Genomic DNA, 20,295 nt, shown 5'->3' with positions numbered 1-20,295 from the left:
AACACAAAGCAAAACCAATAAGCCCACCTCAATGGAGCAATAAGGAAATTAAAACACAAAATTATCACAAGGAATCAAGTCATCCTGTAATCTTCCCCTCTGCTAGGGCCTTCCCATAAACAATCACTCAGAGATCGTAACTCTCCACTCAGCACTCTGTTCTGTAGCTCTGTGGACACTGGCTCTCTCAATGCCTGCTCTTCACCCTCTTGATGCCTGCTGCCTCAATGTCTTCTTGATGGCTGCTTTTCAACTCTGCTTCCCTTCAGTTCTGCTCATCTTCAGTTCTGTCCCTCTTTCAATTCTGGTCTCTCATACTCTGGTTTCTCCTTATATACAGTCCTAGCCAGCAAATGATTGACTAAAACTCAGGTCTCTGATTGTCTGAATTCATGATTGACTAGAACTCAGTTCACATACCATTGACTCTGATCTTAACTCCCCTTGGGGCCCTGAGGGCTTCAACCCAAATCTGCTTAGTACTTGGTAAGTAGAGACTTTAGGTCTACTTACAAACAAACATATAATCAAGCTTTCCAACATAGCCCCACCTGAGGCTTATTGAATGGGTAGGGAAGATCTTTGATCACATTGATACTAGAAATGCCGATGATTTATGTGGGTTTATGTCTTGCAGCTTTGCTAAATTTGTTTATTATCTCACGAGGTTTTTTTTTCACTTGATTCTCTAAGTATATCATCATATCATCTGCAAGGTGAAATATTTGTTTCCTTTTTGCCTATTCTAATTCCTTCAATTAGTTTTTCTTCTCTTATTGCTAAAGCTAACATTTCTAGTACCTTATTGAATAAGAGTGGTGATAATGGGCATCCTTGTTTCACCCCGCCCCTATACTTATTTGAAATACTTTTAGCTTTTCCCATTACATATAATACTTGATGATGGTTTTAGGTAGATGCTAATTAGCATTTTTAGGAACACACCATTTATTCTTATGATCTCTAGTGCTTTTAATAGGAATGGATGTTGTATTTTGTCAAAAGTGTTTTCTGCATCTATTTAGATAATCACTTGGTTTCTGTAAATTTTGTTTCAGATATGAACCAGCCCTGCATTCCTGGCATAAATTCTACCTGGTCATTATGTATTATTTACATGATAAGTTGCTGTAATCTATTTGCTAATGCTTTATTTAAATTTTTGCATCTATATTCATTCTAGAAAATGGACTATGATTTTCTTTCTCTGTTTTCACTCTTCCTGGTTTAGGCAACAGCAATATATTGGTATCATAAAAAGAATTTGAAAGTATTTCTTCTTCATCTATTTTCCCAAATAATCTATATAATATTGGAATTAAATGGTCTTTACATGTTTGATATAATTTGCTTCTAAATCCATCTGGACCTGGAGACTTTTTTCCTAGGGAGTTCATTGATGGCCTGTTCAATTTCTTTTTCTGAAATGGGAATATTTAAGCATTTTATTTCCTCTTCTGTTTGCCAAATTTATGGCATATAATTGGGCAAAATAATTCCTAATTATTGCTTTAATTTCCTTTTCATTGGTGATTATTTCAACCTTTTCATTTTTGATGATAATAATTTGGATTTTTTTAAATCAAATTAACCAAATTTTTATCTATTTTATTGTGGTCGTTGTTGTTGTTGTTTTCATAAAACCAGCCCTTATTTTTATTTATTATGTCAATAGTACTGTTGGGGGTTGGGGGGGGGTGGCGAGCAAGATGGCAGGGTAAAAGCAGGGACTTGCATGAGCTCTCCCCACAAACACCCGCAAAAATTACTCTAAATAAATTCTAGAGCTACAGAACCCAAGAAATGAGAGAGTGAAACAAGTCTCCAGTCCATTATTAGTTTTCAACATTCATTTCTGCAAGATTTTGAGTTACAAAATTTCTCCCCATCTCTACTCATCCACTACCCCAATATGGCATGTATTCTGATTGCCTCTTTCCCCAGTCTGCCCTCCCTTTTTTCACCCCAATCTGCCCTCCCTTATCCCCCTTTCCCTTATTATCTCATAGGGCAAGATAGCTTTCTATATCCCACTGATTGTATATCTTATTTCCCAGTTGTATGTAAAAAACATTTTAACATTTGTTTTTAGAACTTTGAGTTCCTAATTCTCTCCCTTTTCCCCTCCCCACCACCCCTTCTTGCCTTCTTGAGATGACAAGGAATTCAGTATCTGTTATACATCTATAGTTATGCAAAACACTTCTATAATAGTCATATTGTGAAAGACTAACTATATTTCCCTCCATTATATCCCATCCAACATTTATTCTATTTTCTCTTTTGACCCTGTCTCTTTTCAATATTGTTTACTTCTGACTACCCACTCCTCCAACATATCATCTCTTCTATCATCCCTCCCACTCTTATCCCTTCCCCGCTTACTTTCATGTAGGGTAAGATACCCAGTTGAGTGTGTATGTTATTCCCTCCTTAAGACAAATATGATTCACTCATTCACTTACACCTCCCCACTCTTCCCTTCCATTATATCAGTTTTCTTGCCTCTTTTATGTGAGATAATTTTCCTCATTCTATCTCTCCCTTATTCCTCTCTCACACTTTAATTTTATGTTTTAGATATCATCACTTCATAATCAACTCACCCTTTACCCTTTGTCTATATAAATATATATATAAATAATATATATAAATAATATATATAAATAATATATATACACACACATATATACACATACATACATACATTTATATACATACTTATATATCTATATAGGTACTTATATATACATATTGTGTGTATATATATCTACACATACATCTATGTATGTATACATATATAGATATAGAAATACACATATAAGTGTATGTATGTATGTGTATATATGTATATATATACATACACAATGTATATATGTGTGTGTATGTGTGTGTGTGTGTGTGTGTGTGTGTGTGTGTGTAATGTATGTATCTTCCAACTACCTTAATACTGAGAAAAGTCTCAAGAATTACAAATATCATCTTTCCATGTAGGAATATAAACAGTTGAACTTTAATGTCCTTATGATTTCTCTTTGCTGTTTACCTTTTCATACTTCTTTTGAGTCTAGTATTTGAAAGTTAAATTTTCTAATCAGATGTGGTCTTTTCATCAAGAATGCTTGAAAGTCCTCTATTTCATTGAAAATCCATTTTTCTTGCCCTGAACTATTATACTCAGTTTTGCTGGGTAGGTGATTCTTGTTATTCATCCTATCACCTTTGACCTCTGGCATATCATATTCCAAGCCCTTAGATCCCTTAATGTAGAAGTTTCTATATCTTGTGTTTTCCTGATTATGTTTCCACAAAACTCAAATTGTTTCTTTCTAGCTACTTGAAATGTTTTCTCCTTGACCTAGAAACTCTGGAATTTTGCTACAATGTTCCTAGAAACTTTCTTTTTGGGATCATTTTGAAGAGGTGATTTGTGGGTGCTTTCTATTTCAGTTTCACCCTCTGATTCTAGAATATCAGGGAAGTTTTTTTTAATCATTTCTTGAAAGATAATGTCTATGCTGTTTTTTAATCATGGATTTCAGGTAGTCCAATAATTTTTAGATTATCTCTCCTGAATCTATTTTCCAAGTCAGAGTTTTTTTTCCAATGAAATATTTGACATTCTCTTCTATTTTTTTCATTTTTTGATTCTGTTTTATAATTTCTTGATTTCTCATAAAGTCTTTAGCTTCCATTTTCTCCATTCTATTTTTTAAGGAATTATTTTCTTCAGCGAGCTTTTGAACCTCCTTTTGCCTTTGTCTAATTCTGTTTTTTTTTTAAATTTAAATTTATTTATTTGACATATTTAGTTTTCAGCATTGATTTTCACATTAGTTTGAATTACAAATTTTCTCCCCATTTCTACCCTCCCCCCCCACTCCAAGATGGCGTATATTCTGGTTGCCCTGTTCCCCAGTCAGCCCTCCCCTCTATCACTCCCCTCCCCTCTCATCTCCTTTTCCCTTCCTTTCTTGTAGGGCAAGATAAATTTATATGCCCCATTGCCTGTGTATCTTATTTTTTAATTGCAAAAACTTTTTTTTTTTTGTTTTTGAACATCTGATTTTAAAACTTTGAGTTCCAAATTCTCTCCCCACTTCCCTTCCCACCCACACTCCCTAAGAAGTAAAGCAATTCAACCTAGGCCACATGTGTATCATTATGTATAACCCTTCCATAATACTCATGTTGTGAAAGACTAACTACATTTTGCTCCTTCCCAACCCATCCCGCTTTATTGAATTTTCTCCCTTGACCCTGTCCCCTTTCCAAAGTGTTTGTTTTTGATTACCTTCACCCCCATCTGCCCTCCCCTCCATCATCCCCCCCCTTTTATTTTTTTTTTCTTCCTCCCTCTTCTTTCCTGTGGGGTAAGATACACAACTGAGTATGTATGGTATTCCCTCCTCAGGCCAAATCTGATGAGCGCAAGGTTCACTCATTCCCCCCTCACCTGCCCTCTCCCCTCCTCCCACAGAACTGCTTCCTCTTGCCACCTTTATGTGATATAATCCACCCCATTCTATCTCTCCCTATCTCCCTCTCTCAGTATGATGCTCTCTCATCCCTTAATTTCATTTTATTTCTTTTAGGTATCTTCCCTTCATGTTCAACTCACCCTGTGTCACACATATATATACACATAGATATAGACATACATACACATTCACATATATATATATACATAACATATATATATATATATATATATATATATATATATATATATATATATATATATATATATGCATATTCCCTTCAGCTACCCTAATACTGAGGTCTCATGAATCATCCATGTCCTCTTTCCATGTAGGAATGTAAACAAAACAGTTCAACTTTAGTAAGTCCCTTGCAATTTCTGTTTCTTGATTACCTTTTCATGCTTCTCTTGATTCTTATGTTTCAAAGTCAAATTTTCTATTCAGTTCTGGTCTTTTCACTGAGAAAGCTTGAAAGTCCTCTATTTTATTGAAAATCCATATTTTGCCTTGGAGCATGATACTCAGTTTTGCTGGGTAGGTGATTCGAGGTTTTAATCCTAGCTCCATTGACCTCCGGAATATCGCATTCCAAGCCCTTCGATCTCTTAATGTAGAAGCTGCCAGATCCTGGGTTATTCTGATTGGGTTTCCACAATACTCAAATTGTTTCTTTCTGGCTGCTTGCAGTATTTTCTCCTTGATCTGGGAGCTCTGGAATTTGGCGACAATATTCCTAGGAGATTTCTTTTTTGGATCTATTTGAGGAGGCGATCGATGGATTCTTTCAATTTCTATTTTGCCCCGTGGCTCTAGAATATCAGGGCAGTTCTCCTTCATAATTTCTTGAAAGATGATATCTAGGCTCTTTTTGTGATCATGGCTTTCAGGTAGTCCAATTATTTTTAAATTATCTCTCCTGGATCTATTTTCCAGGTCAGTGGTTTTTCCAAGGAGATATTTCACATTGTCTTCCATTTTTTCATTCCTTTGGTTCTGTTTTATAATATCCTGGTTTCTCATAAAGTCACTAGCTTCCACTTGCTCCAATCTAATTTTTAAAGTAGTATTTTCTTCAGTGGTCTTTTGGACCTCCTTTTCCACTTGGCTAATTCTGCCTTTCAAGGCATTCTTCTCCTCATTGGCTTTTTGGAGCTCTTTTGCCATTTGAGATAGTCTGTTTTTTAAGGTGTTGTTTTCTTCAGTGTATTTTTCAGTATTTTTTTGGGTCTCCGTTAGCAAGTCATTGACTTGTTTTTCATGGTTTCCTCGCATCCTTCTCATTTCTCTTCCCAATTTTTCCTCTACTTCTCTAACTTGCTTTTCCAAATCCTTTTTGAGCTCTTGCATGGCCTGGGACCAGTTCATGTTTTTCTTGGAGGTTTCTGCTGTAGGCTCTTTGACTTTATTAATTTCTTCTGTCTGTATGTTTTGGTCTTCTTTGTCAGCAAAGAAAGAATGCAGAGTCTGAGACTGAATCTCGGTGTGTTTTCGCTGCCTGGCCATAATCCCAGCCAACTAACTTGACCTTTGAGTTTTTCAGTGGGGTATGACTGCTTGTAGACTACAGAGTTCTATGTTCCATGTTTGGGGGGGAGGTGCCAGCTCTGCCGCACCAGCACTGCTACTTCCCCAAGGACCCCCAACCCGAACTGGGCTCAGATCTTCGGCAGGCTGTGCACCCCTGCTCTGATCCGCCACTTAATTCCTCCCACCAGGTGGGCCTGGAGCCGGAAGTAACAACAGCTGTAGCTGCCCCACCTCAGCTGCCCCTGGGGCTGAAAGCCAAACCGCGAACTCCTTCCACTCCCGCAGCTTTTCCCACTAACCTTCTCCGCAGTCTTTGGTGTTTGTGGGTTGAGAAGTCTCGTAACTGCCACAGCTCACTGAATCAGGGTGCTAGGGCCCCCTCCGCCCGGCTTCTGGTCTGGATGGTCCAAGTCGCTCAGGCTGGGCTCTGCTCCACTCCGTTCCCAGCTCCCAGCTCCGTGCAGGATAGACATCACCCAGAGACCATCCAGGCTGTCCTAGTCTGGAGCCCTGCTTCCCTCTTCTGTTCTGTGGGTTCTGCCATTCTAGAATTGGTTCAGAGCCATTTTTTATAGGTTTTTGGAGGGGCTGAGCAGGGAGCTCAGGCTGGTCCCTGCTTTCCAGCCGCCATCTTGGCTCCACCCACCTATCCTAATTCTGTTTTTTAAGCCATTGTTCTCCTCATTAGCTTTTTGGACCTCTTTTGCCATTTGGGTTAGTATATTTTAGGTGTTATTTTCTTCTGTATTTTTGGGGTCTCCTTTAGCAAGCTGTTTACTTGTTATTCATACTTTTCTTGCATCCCTCTCATTTCTTTTCCCAATTTTTCCTCTACTACTTAACTGATTTTCCAAATCCTTTTTGAGCTCTTCCATGGCCTGAGAATAATTCATATTTTTCTTGGAGGCTTTTGATGTAGGATCTTAGACCTTGTTGTCTTTTTCTGGCTCTGTTTTAATCTTCTTGGGCAACAAAGTAAGATTCTATAGTTCGAGGTATTATTGTTTGTTTAATTTTTTATGCTGTCTGCTCATTTTCTCAACCTATTACTTGACTTTAGAGCTCTTTGTCTAGGTATGAGTCTCCTTCCAGAGTGGATAGTGCTCTGTCCCAAGCTTCAGGAGTTGTGCACAGCTGTTTTCTGAGCTACTTGTAGGCACCTATAAATATGGGTGGTATGATTGAAGAAGAGGTGTTTACTCCTCTCCTGGCCTGTGCTCTGGTCTGTGGGTGTCCTCAAGCACTCTTTTCTGCCTGGGAACTACTAGGAGGACTCCATCTCCAGAGCTACCACAAGTTCTTCCACATTATCACTCCTCTTCATCCCAGGACTGCCACCCTGTGCTGTGACCCAGATCCAAGCATGACAAAGCAAGAGAATCCTACTTCAGTGCCAGCAGAGAGATTCCTGCACTCCAGCTCTGATCAGCCATTTGTTTCCCAATACTGTGTGGGCCTGGAGCTCCCAGAAGCAGACTCTGTTGATGCTGCCACAGCCATCACCACCCTCAGCAGCACCTCTGTTACACTGGGGCTGGGGCCAAACCACACCCTTCTTTCACCCAGGTCCAGTGGAGTTTTCCCACTGATCTGCTAAGTTGTCTTTGGAGTTTGTGGGTTGAGAAGTGTGGAAACTGCCACACCTCAGTGATTCAGTGCCCTAAGGCCTGTTCCACATGGTCTGCACCTATCTGTGTTGTGTTCCTGTGGCCCATGCTGGACAGCATTCTGCTCCCAAGCTGGGGCAATAGACCCTTCCCAGTGACCATCCAGACAATTTTGGGCTGGAGACTTTCTTCACTCTGTTATTTCATGGGTTCTGTAGCTCTAGAATTTGTTTAGAGTCATTTTTCACAGGTATTTCTAGGGATTTGGGGGAGAGCTCAAGCAAGTCCCTCCTTTTACTCTTCTACTTTTTAGGAGTTGTTTTCTTCAGTGTACTCTTTTTTCCCAATTTATCAATTGTATTTGAAAGGAATTGTTCAATTTTGCTTCTGCCTTTCTTACTTGACTTTTAAAATCCTTCTTGAACTCTTCCCAGAAGGCTTTTTGGGCTTGAGACCTGTTCATATTCCCCTTTGAGGTTTTCAATGTGGATATATTGATAATGTTTTCCTCTCCTGAATTCACGTTTTAATCTACCCTATGACCAAGATTCTTCTCTATGGTCATTGCTTTTCTTTGTTGTTTTTTTTTTTGCTTACAGTGTCTGCCTTTTTCTGGCTTTTAAAGTTGATCTCTTTTCTGGGGCACAGGGAGCACTGTCTCAGGCTTCTTATTCTGGGAACTAGGAGCCTGGTGTGCTTTGTGTGCTATTGCCTCGTGTGCGAGCATCTGGGGCCTGGTAGCTTACCTGGGGCTGAGCTAGAGCTGGTGGTAATGGCTGATGTGTGCCTGTGTTGGCACTTGCCTGCTTCACACCCTGGGACTCAGAATCTCCTGCTGGTTTGCTGAAGTGGGACTGGCTGCTGGCTTGGTCAGACACCTCCTGTACTGTACTGGTCTCCTTCAACTACACCAAGAGAGACCTTTCCTTTAATCCCCCTGGTCTCCCAAGCTAAAAGACTGCTATACCTAGATTTTCTGCTGGCTCTATTGTTTCATTATTTTTCCTATGGCAATATTCTCTGTTTGTTTCAAGGTCACTGAGGGAGTATGAAAGCAACTTACTGCTTGCTCCACCATCTTGGATCCCAGATGTCAAAATAAGTGACTTTCACACATTCCATCTGTGGCCTGATAGCTTCAAAATCACCAGCTTCCACTGCTGCTGGCAATTTGGTCACTCCCAAGTCCTGCTCTTGTTTTACTGTAGTGGGGGCTGTATTGACTTACCCCACACTGGACTGTGCTTCTCTCTCACTCAGTTCCAACATACCCCTCCTGCTGACCTTCTAAGTTTTCTCTGGTATCTGTGGCCTAAGAAGTCTGGAAATGATGACTGCTTCCAGTGATTCAGTCCCCCTAAGGTCTGCTCCAGCTTTGCTGGGGCCAGTTCTGTGTTGGAATGACCTGCCCTAGACTGCTGTCCTCTCTCAACCTGGTGCAACAACCCATTCCTTTCAACATTCCAGGTTGTTCTGGACTGGAAATCTGCCTCATTATGTCTCTTTGTGGGTTCTGCCACACTAGAATGTGTTCAAAATCACTTTTTAAAAGTATTTGAAGGGGTTTAGGGGAGGGCTCAGATAAATCCCTGCTTTCACTTCTCCATACCCCCCCCCAATTTTTTCCAATGACCTTTTGTCTAACTCTGTCTTCCTCATATTGTGAAGTTAATATTTTCAAGTCAAATGTAAGACTTTGTGTTTTTTCTATATTAAAGTTCAATTTTTTTGGTTCGAACTTATGCTATAGCCTGCCAAGATTTTCCTATTCCCCAGAGTTTTTATTAAACTCTAAATTGTGTTGATCCATTTTATTTTGTATCACATTCATTTCCAAATATACTTCCCTTTCCACTACATAGTATGCCTTCTCTTAGAAGAAAGACAAACATACATGTGCTGATTTCCTACAGGTGTTGAATATCATACATTCATCTGAAATATTTTATGTAAAGTTTTTTTTAATTAATTCTTCCACAATAGACAAATTCTCTTTTCATCCTAGCAGTATTAGTCATTTGTGGATGAAAAAAATTTGCAATGTTTTATAATTAAAATTGTCTGGTTTATCTTTTTTTTATTTTCTGTAGCCCTATTTGATTTAGAATTGTCCCTCTAATCACAGTTATACAAAGTACTTCCATTGATTTTCAGATTTTTATTAAAAATAACAACATCTTTCATAATTAGTTAGTATATCTATTTGGAACTTATTATGACATCCAGAATAAAAGCTAAATCAATTTCTGGCCCAAATGCTTTACAATTGCTGCAGCAACTCTTCTGGTATAAGGAATATTTTATTAAGTGGATTATATACTTGGGCTTCTTGATTTCTGGAAAACTGTTTTGCTTTGTTTTTGTATTGTTTCTAATTATTCCTCATTTAATTTTTTCATTAATATACATTTATTTTCTAATCAGTACAAAATAGATTGGGTCATTAATGCTTTCTAATAAAATTTGAGATCCAAGAGAAGTATGTTGCATTAGCACACCTTCAACTTTTTTCCCCATTTATCCCTAATTCTAGTTCTTTTGTTTTTTGAATTTTTGTTCTTATTTTATCTAGCTGTATAAAGACATGCCTTAGTAGTGAAATCAATGTAAGTCTAATTCTCAAAGTTATTTTAAGCAGTCTTAAAATTTTCATTATATTGGCCTTATTCAATCACATGGGATAAATATTCTAATTATTTGTCTTTTTATATCTGTAAATTGTTTTATAATTGCTCTTATATAAAGCTCAAATGTGTTTTCATGGATTGACTATCAATTTTATGCATTTTATAAATTAATATTGCTTGCAATATCTTTTTTTTCCTTTATTTCCTCTTGGTTTTTAGCATTGCTATACAAAAATGTTGAATATTTTTGTGCCTTTATCTTGTATCCTTCTCTTTTGCTGAAACTACTACAGTTTTAAATTAATTTCACTTATTCCCTCATTACTTATGTATATATTAATCTGCACATATGTATACATATACATGTACATATAAACATATACATATGCATACACATAGAAAATGTCTATTCGTATATATGTGTATCCATAGTAGATTTGCATCTATATTTGTATGTGTATGTATGTGTTTCAGGAGAAAGCTAGGGCTACATATCTTTTATATGTTACTTAATTTCACATTCCATGATTTATAAATTATAAATAATAATTGTTTTCATTTCTCTCTCACACATAATACATTCATATATACTTATGGACTCATATAGGGGAGGGGGAGAAAGAGTATTAGTTTTACAAAGTATCTGAAGAAAAATAATATTAAATATAGAATAAAAAATATTAACAGTTTAAAAAAACACAAAGAAGTAGATGTCAACAGGCATTTGAATAACAAGAACATTTACTCCAGATAAATATTGTACTTAAATTTGAATTTCTTGGCAGTAAATTCAAGGAATGATGTATTGCATAAGATTTGTTTTTATATTCAGGACACTATATAATACACTAGATGTTTCAGCTATGATTTTGGATAAGACCAAGACAATTTTTCAAAAACATATTTCTTATATTGATCACATAAAAGGAAAAATCTAAGGGAATAGCATTAAATTTTAACTCACTGAAGACATTAGTCAGGAACTAAGATAATATGGTACAAATATTTCACCTTCATCTAATTGAATTCAAGACTTGAGTGTACAGCACCTAGAGGAATGAATGTGCAACATATCCATTAGTTTCTGTCTCTCAAATGCCAGATGTCTCAAATTAGCTTTTGCTATGTGTAGGACTACAGAAATTTCATGGTTTTATTATCTGATTGTCCAAAATGTTCATATTCTGTGCTGCTATTTTTTTACATTTGAATTCCATACTTTATTATTTAATATTTCTTAGTTTTCAGCATTGATTTCCACAAGATTTTTAGTTACAAATTGTCTGCCCATTTCTACCCTCCCACCACTCCAAGATGTCATATATTCTGACTGCCCCATTCCCCAGTCAGCCTTCCCTTCTGTCACCCAACTCCCCCTCCCCCACATCCCTTTTCCCCTTACTTTCTTGTAGGGCAGATAGATTTCTATGCCCCATTGCCTGTATATTTTATTTCCCAATTGCAAGAAAAAACAACTTTTTTTGAGCATCTGCTTTTAAAACTTTGAGTTCCAAAATCTCTTCCCTCTTCCTGCCCCACTCATTCTCCCTAAGAAGGCAAGCAACTCACATGGGCCACACATGTATCATTATGCAAAACATTCTCATAAACAGTCGTGTTGTGAAAGACTAACTATATTACCTTCCATCCTATCCTGTCCCCCTTTATTCAATTTTCTCCCTTGACCTTATCCCTTTTCAAAAGTATTTGCTTTTGAATACTTCTTCCCCCTCTCTGCCCTCCCTTCTATTGTCCCCGTTTCTTATCCCCTTCCCCCTACTTTCATGTGGGGTAAGATACCCAAGTGAGTGTGTATGTTATTTCTTCCTCAAGTCAAATCTGATGAGAGTGAGATTCACTCATTCCCCCCTCAACTGCACCCTCTTCCCTTCCAATGAGTTGCTTTTTCTTGCCTCTTTTATGTGAGATAATTTAGCCCATTCTATCTCTCCCTTTATCCCTCTCTCAATATATTCCTATCTCATCCCTTAATTTTATATTTTTAGATATAATCCCTTCATATTCAACTCATCCTGTGCCCTCTATCTATATAGGTGTATATTCACTTCAACTACCCTAATACTGAGAAAGGTCTCATGAATTACATACATCCTCTTTCCATGTAGGAATGTAAGCAAAGCAGTTCCACTTTAGTAAGCCCCTTATGATTTCTCTTTCTTGTTTACATTTTCATGCTTCTCTTGATTCTTGTGTTTGAAAGTCACATTTTCTATTTATCTCTTGTACTTTCACTGAGAAAGCTTGAAAGTCCTCTATTTTATGGAAAATCCATATTTTGCCTTGGAGCATGATATGCAGTTTTGCTGGTTAGGTGATTCTTGGTTTCAATCCTAACTCCATTGACCTCTGGAATATCATATTCCAAGCCCTTTGATCCATTACCGTGGAAGCTGCTAGATCTTGTGTTATCCTGTTTGTCTTTCCACGATACTCAAATTGTTACTTTGTGGCTCCTTGCAGTATTTTCTACTTGCCTGAGGAATTCTGGATTTTGGTGATGATATTCCTAGGAGTTTTCTTTTTGGGGTCTTTTTCAGGAGAGAATTGTTGGATATTTGCAATTTCTGGCTCTAGAATATCAGAGCAATTTCCCTTGATTTCTTAAAAGATGATTTCTAGGCTCTTTTTTTGATCATGGCTTTCAGGTAGTCCAATAACTTTTAAATTATCTCTCCTCGATCTATTTTCCAGGTCAGCAGTTTTTTCCAAAGAGATATTTCACATTGTCTTCCATATTTTTATTTCTTTGGTTCTGTTTTATGATATTTTGATGTCACCTAAAGTCACTAGCTTCCACTTCCTCCAATCTAATTTTTAAGATAGTATTTTCTTCAGTGGTCTTTTGGACCTCCATTTCCATTTGGCTAATTCTGCCTTTCAAGGCAATCTTCTCCTCATTTACTTTTTGGAGCTCTTTTGCCATTTGAATTAGCCTATTTTTAAGGTGTTATTTTCTTCAGTATTTTTTGGGTCTCCCTTAGCAAGTCATTGACTTGTTTTTCATTATTTTCTTGCATCACTCTCATTTCTCTTAGCAATTTTTCCTCTCCTTCTGTTACCTGCTTTTCCAAATCCTTTTTGAGCTCTTCTGTGACCTGAGACCAATTCATATTTTTCTTGGAGGCTTTTATTGTAGGCTCTTTGACCTTGCTGACTTTTTCTGGCTGTACATTTTGATCTTCTTTGTCACCAAAAAAAAAAAAATTCCAAAGTCTGAGTCTGAATCTGAGTCTGTTTTGGCTGCCTGTTCATGTTCCCAGCCAACTACTTGACCCTTGAGCTTTTTGTTGGCCTATGAATGCTTGTGGAGTCTATATAGAATATTTTGTCCCAAGTTTTAGGGGCTGTGGTGCTGTTTACAGAGCTACTTTTACGCAGCTGACTCTGCCACAGAAGCCCTCCTCCTCTCCTAAGAACCACCAACCTGGACTTCGAATCAGATGAAAGCAGGCTCAGCACTCCTGCTCTGATCCACCATGTAATTCCTCCCACAGGGTGGGCCTGGGTCCCGCAGCAACTGTAGCTGGAGCTCTGGGATCAGCCCCAGAGCTGCACCACATCTGCAGCCCTGGGGCTAGGGACTATTGCATACTCCTTTCACTACAATCTAGAAGTTTTTCTACTAACCTTCTCTGTTGTCTTTGGCATTTGTGAGTTGAGAAGTCTGGTAACTGCCACAGCTCAATGATTTAGGGCCCTACTGCCTGCTCCACCTGGCTCCCAGTCTGGTCAGTCCTGGCATGGCCCATGCTGGGCTCTGCTCCATTCCGCTCCTGCTTCCATCTGATAGACCCTTCCCAACAACCATCCAGGCTTTCTTGGGCTGGAGCCCTGCTTCCCTCTGCTATTTCATGGGTTCTGCACTCTAGAATTTGTTCAGAGCCATTTTTACAAGTGTTTGGAGGGACCTAGGGGATAGCTTAAGTAGGTCCCTGCTATCCAGCTGCCATCTTGGCATCACCCCTGTGCAGCTATGTTTTAAATAATGCTTTGGATGATAAATTTTAAGAATCAGAGTTAACAACTTTTTGTGAAAGTTTAGAAATTTGACTTGCATCGTTGTCCAGACAAAGGTCATACCACTTCTACACAGAAGTGGGCTGTAGAAATCCCTTGAAACAGGACCACTAGTTGCTTTATAAAATAATTTTAATTGCTCCAATTATTGTTTTATTTCCAGATTATATACAAAAAAGAATAGAACAAAACATGTGTTTTGGGAAAAATTTAGGGAAGTGAGTAGAAAATGATTCTTTGTATTTGTAAAATGTGGATTCTGAGAAAGACTGAATACCTTATTAGTTAGCTTCAAAGATTCTCTTAAATCTGCAAAGGAATTGATCTCTTTGATGAGGTTGAAGGTTTATTAAAATATTATACAGGAAGAAAAGGACTTATATGTACAAGAATGTTTATAGCAACTCCTTTCATGGTAGCTAAAATTTTGAAACTAAAAGAATCTCTGTCTTTTGGAGAATGTCCAAATGAATGGAGAATTCAGTGATTCTCAGATTTTTTTGTCTTAGAACACTTTTATACTCTTAAACTTTCTAAAAATCCCTGAAGAACTTTTATTTATGTGGGTTATATCTATCAATATTTACCTCTTTAGAAATTAAAATAACTTGGTATTATGATGAGAATTATTTTAATTTCCAGGACATTATAAACACATCTCAGGGTCCACTCCAGGTTTCACTGAATCTTTTGAGAACCACTGGGCCAAAGAAACGGTAGTATTGGAATGTAATTGAATATGTCTATACCATAAGAAATGATGAAATGGACAATTTAAAAGGAAATTGATATCACTAAGAACTATTGCAGAAAGCAGTGAACAGAACTTTGTGAATAGTTTTAGAATTCTGATCATCACAATTATAATCCATAAATCAAAATGAATAAAGATGAAACCCACTGCTTACCTTAGACCAGAACTCATATTGCAGAAATAGACACACATTTTCAGACATAGTCAATATGGGAATTTGTTTTTACCAAATTATGTAATTATATATTGAAGGATGTGTTGTTCTGAGTTTGTATAGTTGCCATTTACTGAATGGGGGCTATAGGAGGGACTGATTAAAAAAAATACTTGTTAATTAAAATTTTTAAAGGTGCTACTAAAAGCAATGGTTATAGCAATAGTCTAGTTGATTATCTTCTTTGGCAATAATTAGTTAAGGTTATAAAACTTCATTACTTGAAAAGAAAAGGATGTCTATCTTTCTTTTTGCTATTGCTAGAGGACATGCATCTTATTTGTTTAATAACTCAGTAGTTGTACAAAGTTACTTAAATATAAGATAAAAGCAAAATGGCTGAGGAAAAACCCAACTTTTTATCATTTAGAATGGCAACTCCAGCAGTCTGAACTCCATTTATGCCTACTTTGATTTTAGCTGCAGTATTATAACAAGGGCTTCGAAAAAAATTGATTATCTGGGATCTTTGCCAAAATCAAACCGTTTGGCCCACAGATTATTCAGGTCTGTGGAAACAAAGCCTGACATAAGATGTTTGAGTGATATGAAAACTCATTATTTATGGCAAGATGAAAGAAAGTAGAACAGTGGTCAGTTATAGAAAAATAGCAAAAGCTTGTTTATTTTTCATGCAAGGTATTATATTGACAAGCAAAGTCCTGCCATTTCTTGAGGGAAAAGCTAGCACTGAGGTTCAAATGGTCCAGAATCAAAATAGGTCTTATTTTGGGTCATAAGTAGGATTTTTTGTTTTGAGAATGCTATTATGTAATTTTGTGAGTTTAAGTTGAATAATTTATCATGTATTGGAATTACCAAAGAGCCAAGGAACTAGATGATTCCTGTGGTTTCCTGAGGTTTCTTCCCTCATCTTTAATAAGAATGAGTGCTAGTTTTTGTGTAGTGGTGCTTATTTTGAATGTTTTTCCTGTATCCATAACCATAATCAAAAGCGATAGAGATAAAGGGTGTCACACTGAATAAAAAAAAATGATCTTCTAATCAAGATGTCCTGTATTCCCTTCCTGCCTCTGATACATACTGCTATGTGATTATGGGCAAGTTATTTTATTTTCTAGTGTTCTGAGAAACTTTTAAGGTATGCATCTCAGAAGAGTTGCATAGGTGCTTTAGTAGAGAGGATTTCCTCATCAACAATTCCCTATACAATGGAATTATAGGTTCACTTCCATCTTAACTGATATACTTGAGATTTTTTTTTAATATCTAATTAGGCTATTGATTTATCTAATTGAAGAAAATTAGTATAAATTACAAAAGGGAAATATAAAGGAGTATACATATTTTCAACATCAGTGACACCTGCATACCTAAAGGCAGTTAGGTAGCATAATAGATAGAGCTCTGGACATGGTTTTGGGAAGACCTGAATTCAAATCTGGGCTTGGACAAAGAGCTGTATGACAATTGTAAGCCACTTAACCTTTATTTATTGCAATTTCCTCAATTGTTAAATGGGGATAACAGTATATACTTCATAAGGTATTTTCAAGGATCAAATGAGATAATGTGTATAAAGCACTTAGCAGGAACCTGGTACATAGTAAGTGATATATAGTTTTTTCCCCCCACTTTCTCCCTCTAGAGAAATGAATCAAGTTCTAGTCTAACTGCAGTGCTCCCTATTTAAATCCAAGTTGATTAATATGATTTTTTGAGGGGGAAAAGGCAGGGCAATTGGGGTTAAGTGACTTGCCCAAGGTCACACAGCTACTGAAGTTTCTGAGGCCAGATTCCGATCCAAATCTTCCTGACTCCTGGGCTGATGCTCTACTCACTGCACCATCTAGCTGTCCCAAATACGATTTTTTCATATATTGATTTGGTTTTTTTGTAAATATGTTTGTTTCTTATTATTTCTGCATTAACTTTCATTAGAGATAATCCACTCTGCTTCTTTTTTCTGCTTTATCTTTCCCAATTTGAATATTAGGACCAAGATTATCCATAGAAATTTAGAAAGTGAATTATTCATTTATTTTTGCTAAGAGCTTATGTACCATGGTGACATTTTGACCATGGGATGGTATATTTAGAACTTCCAGGATTCTTAGAAGTCATTGAATCCAATCCCTTTCATTTTTTAGGAGAGAAAAGAGAAACACAGGGAGGATGAAGGTCTTATCTATGACTCTGAGAATTCTAAAAAATAAAGTTCTATCACTCCAAATTTATTTTTTTTTTGCCTTTCATTATTGGCCCCAGATAACTATGCTAACAAACTCTTTTTCTTAGGTATTTCACATAATTATTAGTAAATCCATCTTGAGAATATTCTCCACTCTTCTTTTGCAGTAGATTTTTCAGTTCACTTTTTTTAAAAAATAGAATCCTTTGTATTTTTGTAGATATCCATACATTTCATTAAGGTTTCAGTTTTATTGTCATATAATTGGTTATACTTGTTTTGATAAATTAATTTATATACTCACCATCCATTATGAAATGTTTTTATTTTAAAATCAAAAATTTGCTATGCCTAATTAATATCAATTCAGGATGGGAAAATATGCATAAAGCTATGCACAATCAATGTTAAGGTTAAATAATAGATAATAAATGGAGGCAAGTCACTAGAATTAAAGGAGGTTGCTTTTGGCTTTCAGAGCGGGATCATGGTGGTGGGCAAGAATAAGCGCCTCACCAAAGGCGGCAAAAAAGGAGCCAAGAAGAAAGTGGTTGATCCATTTTCGAAGAAGGATTGGTATGATGTAAAAGCACCAGCTATGTTCAACATTCGCAATATTGGCAAAACACTGGTAACAAGGACTCAAGGAACAAAAATTGCCTCTGATGGCCTCAAAGGTCGAGTTTTTGAAGTGAGTCTTGCTGATTTGCAGAATGATGAGGTTGCTTTTCGTAAGTTCAAGTTAATTACTGAAGATGTTCAGGGTAAAAATTGTTTGACTAATTTCCATGGAATGGACCTTACCCGGGACAAGATGTGCTCCATGGTCAAAAAGTGGCAGACCATGATTGAAGCCCATGTTGATGTTAAAACTACTAATGGGTACTTGCTCCGCCTCTTTTGTGTTGGTTTTACCAAAAAGCGCAACAACCAGATCCGTAAGACCTCTTATGCCCAGCACCAACAGGTTCGTCAGATTCATAAGAAAATGATGGAAATCATGACTCGAGAGGTGCAGACAAATGACTTGAAAGAAGTTGTCAATAAACTAATTCCAGATAGCATTGGAAAAGACATAGAAAAGGCTTGCCAGTCCATTTACCCTCTCCATGATGTATTTGTCCGAAAAGTCAAGATGCTTAAGAAGCCCAAATTTGAATTGGGAAAGCTAATGGAACTGCATGGTGAAGGTGGTGGCTCTGGAAAACCTTCAGGAGATGAAACAGGCACAAAAGTAGAAAGGGCTGATGGCTATGAACCACCAGTTCAAGAATCTGTCTAAATAAGAACTTTTTAAAAGTTGAGAAATAAAAATTTATCATTGTGAAAAAAAAAAAAAGAATTAAAGGAGGTTGTTGGAAAAGGCTTCTTATAGGAGGTTATATACCCTGCCTGGAAATTCCATATCAATAGATGTCCAATTTACACCACTCATTTCTATCCTGTTTATTACCCATTTATTTCTACCTATATGTTAGCTGCCTTATCTTCTGAAAGTCAACTCCCTTCCCTGAATGCACCCCATTTTATCACTTTTCTAAAGCCTATAGAATCAACTGGAAAACACATCAGACTATGCCCTGATTGTTTTTTACTTATTTTCTATCATGAGCTTTGGAGGTGTGATAAATTATGCTAAAGTTTCCCATCACTTTAAAGCATTTTAAATTAAGCAATCATTTTCATTTTTTTTTAAAAAATTGGGTCTAGAATAGCAAATTGTTTTATTATTCCTTCCAACATTTAAGAGATGAAAGTATCACTATGACAACTCACAAATTTAATGGATCCTCTGATTTTGGCAAAGAGGGTTTTAATAGATATCCAGAAAGCTGATATTTTCCAACCCAATAATACTATTATTGTATGCCAGGTTTGGGATCTATTTTCTCAAATATGTGATATAGTTCCTCCTCATACTCACATGGCCTGCAGCATTTTTATTTTAATTTTTCAGATATAAGATTTCATCAATGTAGGAAAGTCCCAATGTGGAGACCTCCCCATACTGGTAAAGATCAACATTTTGCCTGTATTTTATAGTCTTACGCAGTTGCCTCAGATAGAGGGTAAGTGGCTTTCTCAAAGTTGTATGTCTAGTATAAATTTGAAGATATTCTTCCTGATTCCAAGTTCCATACTAGAATGAATCTATGCTGTACTTACCCACAGATGTTTATATATCTCACTGTTATTTCTCTTGCCATTTAACTTCATTTACATACAAAGAATGCATAATCTCCCATCACATTGCCATCCTGTTATCTCCCCTTCTCTGACTTCTGAGAAAACAAAGGACAATCTGCCCCAAAATAATGACTTCCTTCTGTGCTAGCACACAAAGATGTTGATGCCTTTGATCTTGTTATTACTTACAAATATACCACCTCCATATCTAGGTACTCCAAAATCCACCTATCTGCCCAACACCTATTTGCTTTTCACTTATCCCTTGCTTTTCCTTCACAAATCCCTCTTCTTTGTCTAAACCATGACCTCCATTCCTTCGACCCCTCAAATATCTCCATGGCCATCTAATTTGCCATCCTCTCCTTTTTTCTATTATTCAACTCTACATTGTCCTTCTTTCTGGAAACCTTACCTCTTCATAATTTCTTGAATCACACCTTTCTGAGTCTCAACCTTGGATCACTCCCAACATTTACTGCCTTCATTCCCACACATAGGCTACTGAACATAGGTAGAGAAAATCATGCACCCCTTCTGACTAGTTTCACTACAAATTTATGTTTCAAAACCTCAACTGGACCCTCACTCGCTTTAGTAACTCACTTCTGAAATCATCACATTCTTCTTTTGATGTCCAAAAGCTGACTAGTTAACTTGGGGTTTACTGGCTAGATCTCTATCTCAAAGACCAATCCTTAAACC

General features: G+C 36.9%; 1 protein-coding gene across 1 annotated transcript; it reads left to right on the top strand.

Moving 5' to 3' along the window:
- The first annotated feature begins 17,890 nt into the window (after nucleotides 1–17,890).
- On the top strand, nucleotides 17,891–18,734 carry LOC118856832 (40S ribosomal protein S3a-like). The gene has a single exon (XM_036767362.1). It carries the CDS (start codon nucleotides 17,891–17,893, stop codon nucleotides 18,683–18,685), a length of 795 nt encoding a protein of 264 aa, XP_036623257.1. The 3' UTR covers nucleotides 18,686–18,734.
- Nucleotides 18,735–20,295: the final 1,561 nt, after the last annotated feature.

The sequence above is a fragment of the Trichosurus vulpecula genome, chromosome 1, assembly GCF_011100635.1.
Source record: "Trichosurus vulpecula isolate mTriVul1 chromosome 1, mTriVul1.pri, whole genome shotgun sequence".
Classification (NCBI taxonomy): domain Eukaryota; kingdom Metazoa; phylum Chordata; class Mammalia; order Diprotodontia; family Phalangeridae; genus Trichosurus; species Trichosurus vulpecula.
Note: the sequence above shows the minus strand (reverse complement) of the source record. Positions and strands in the feature narration are given on the sequence as shown.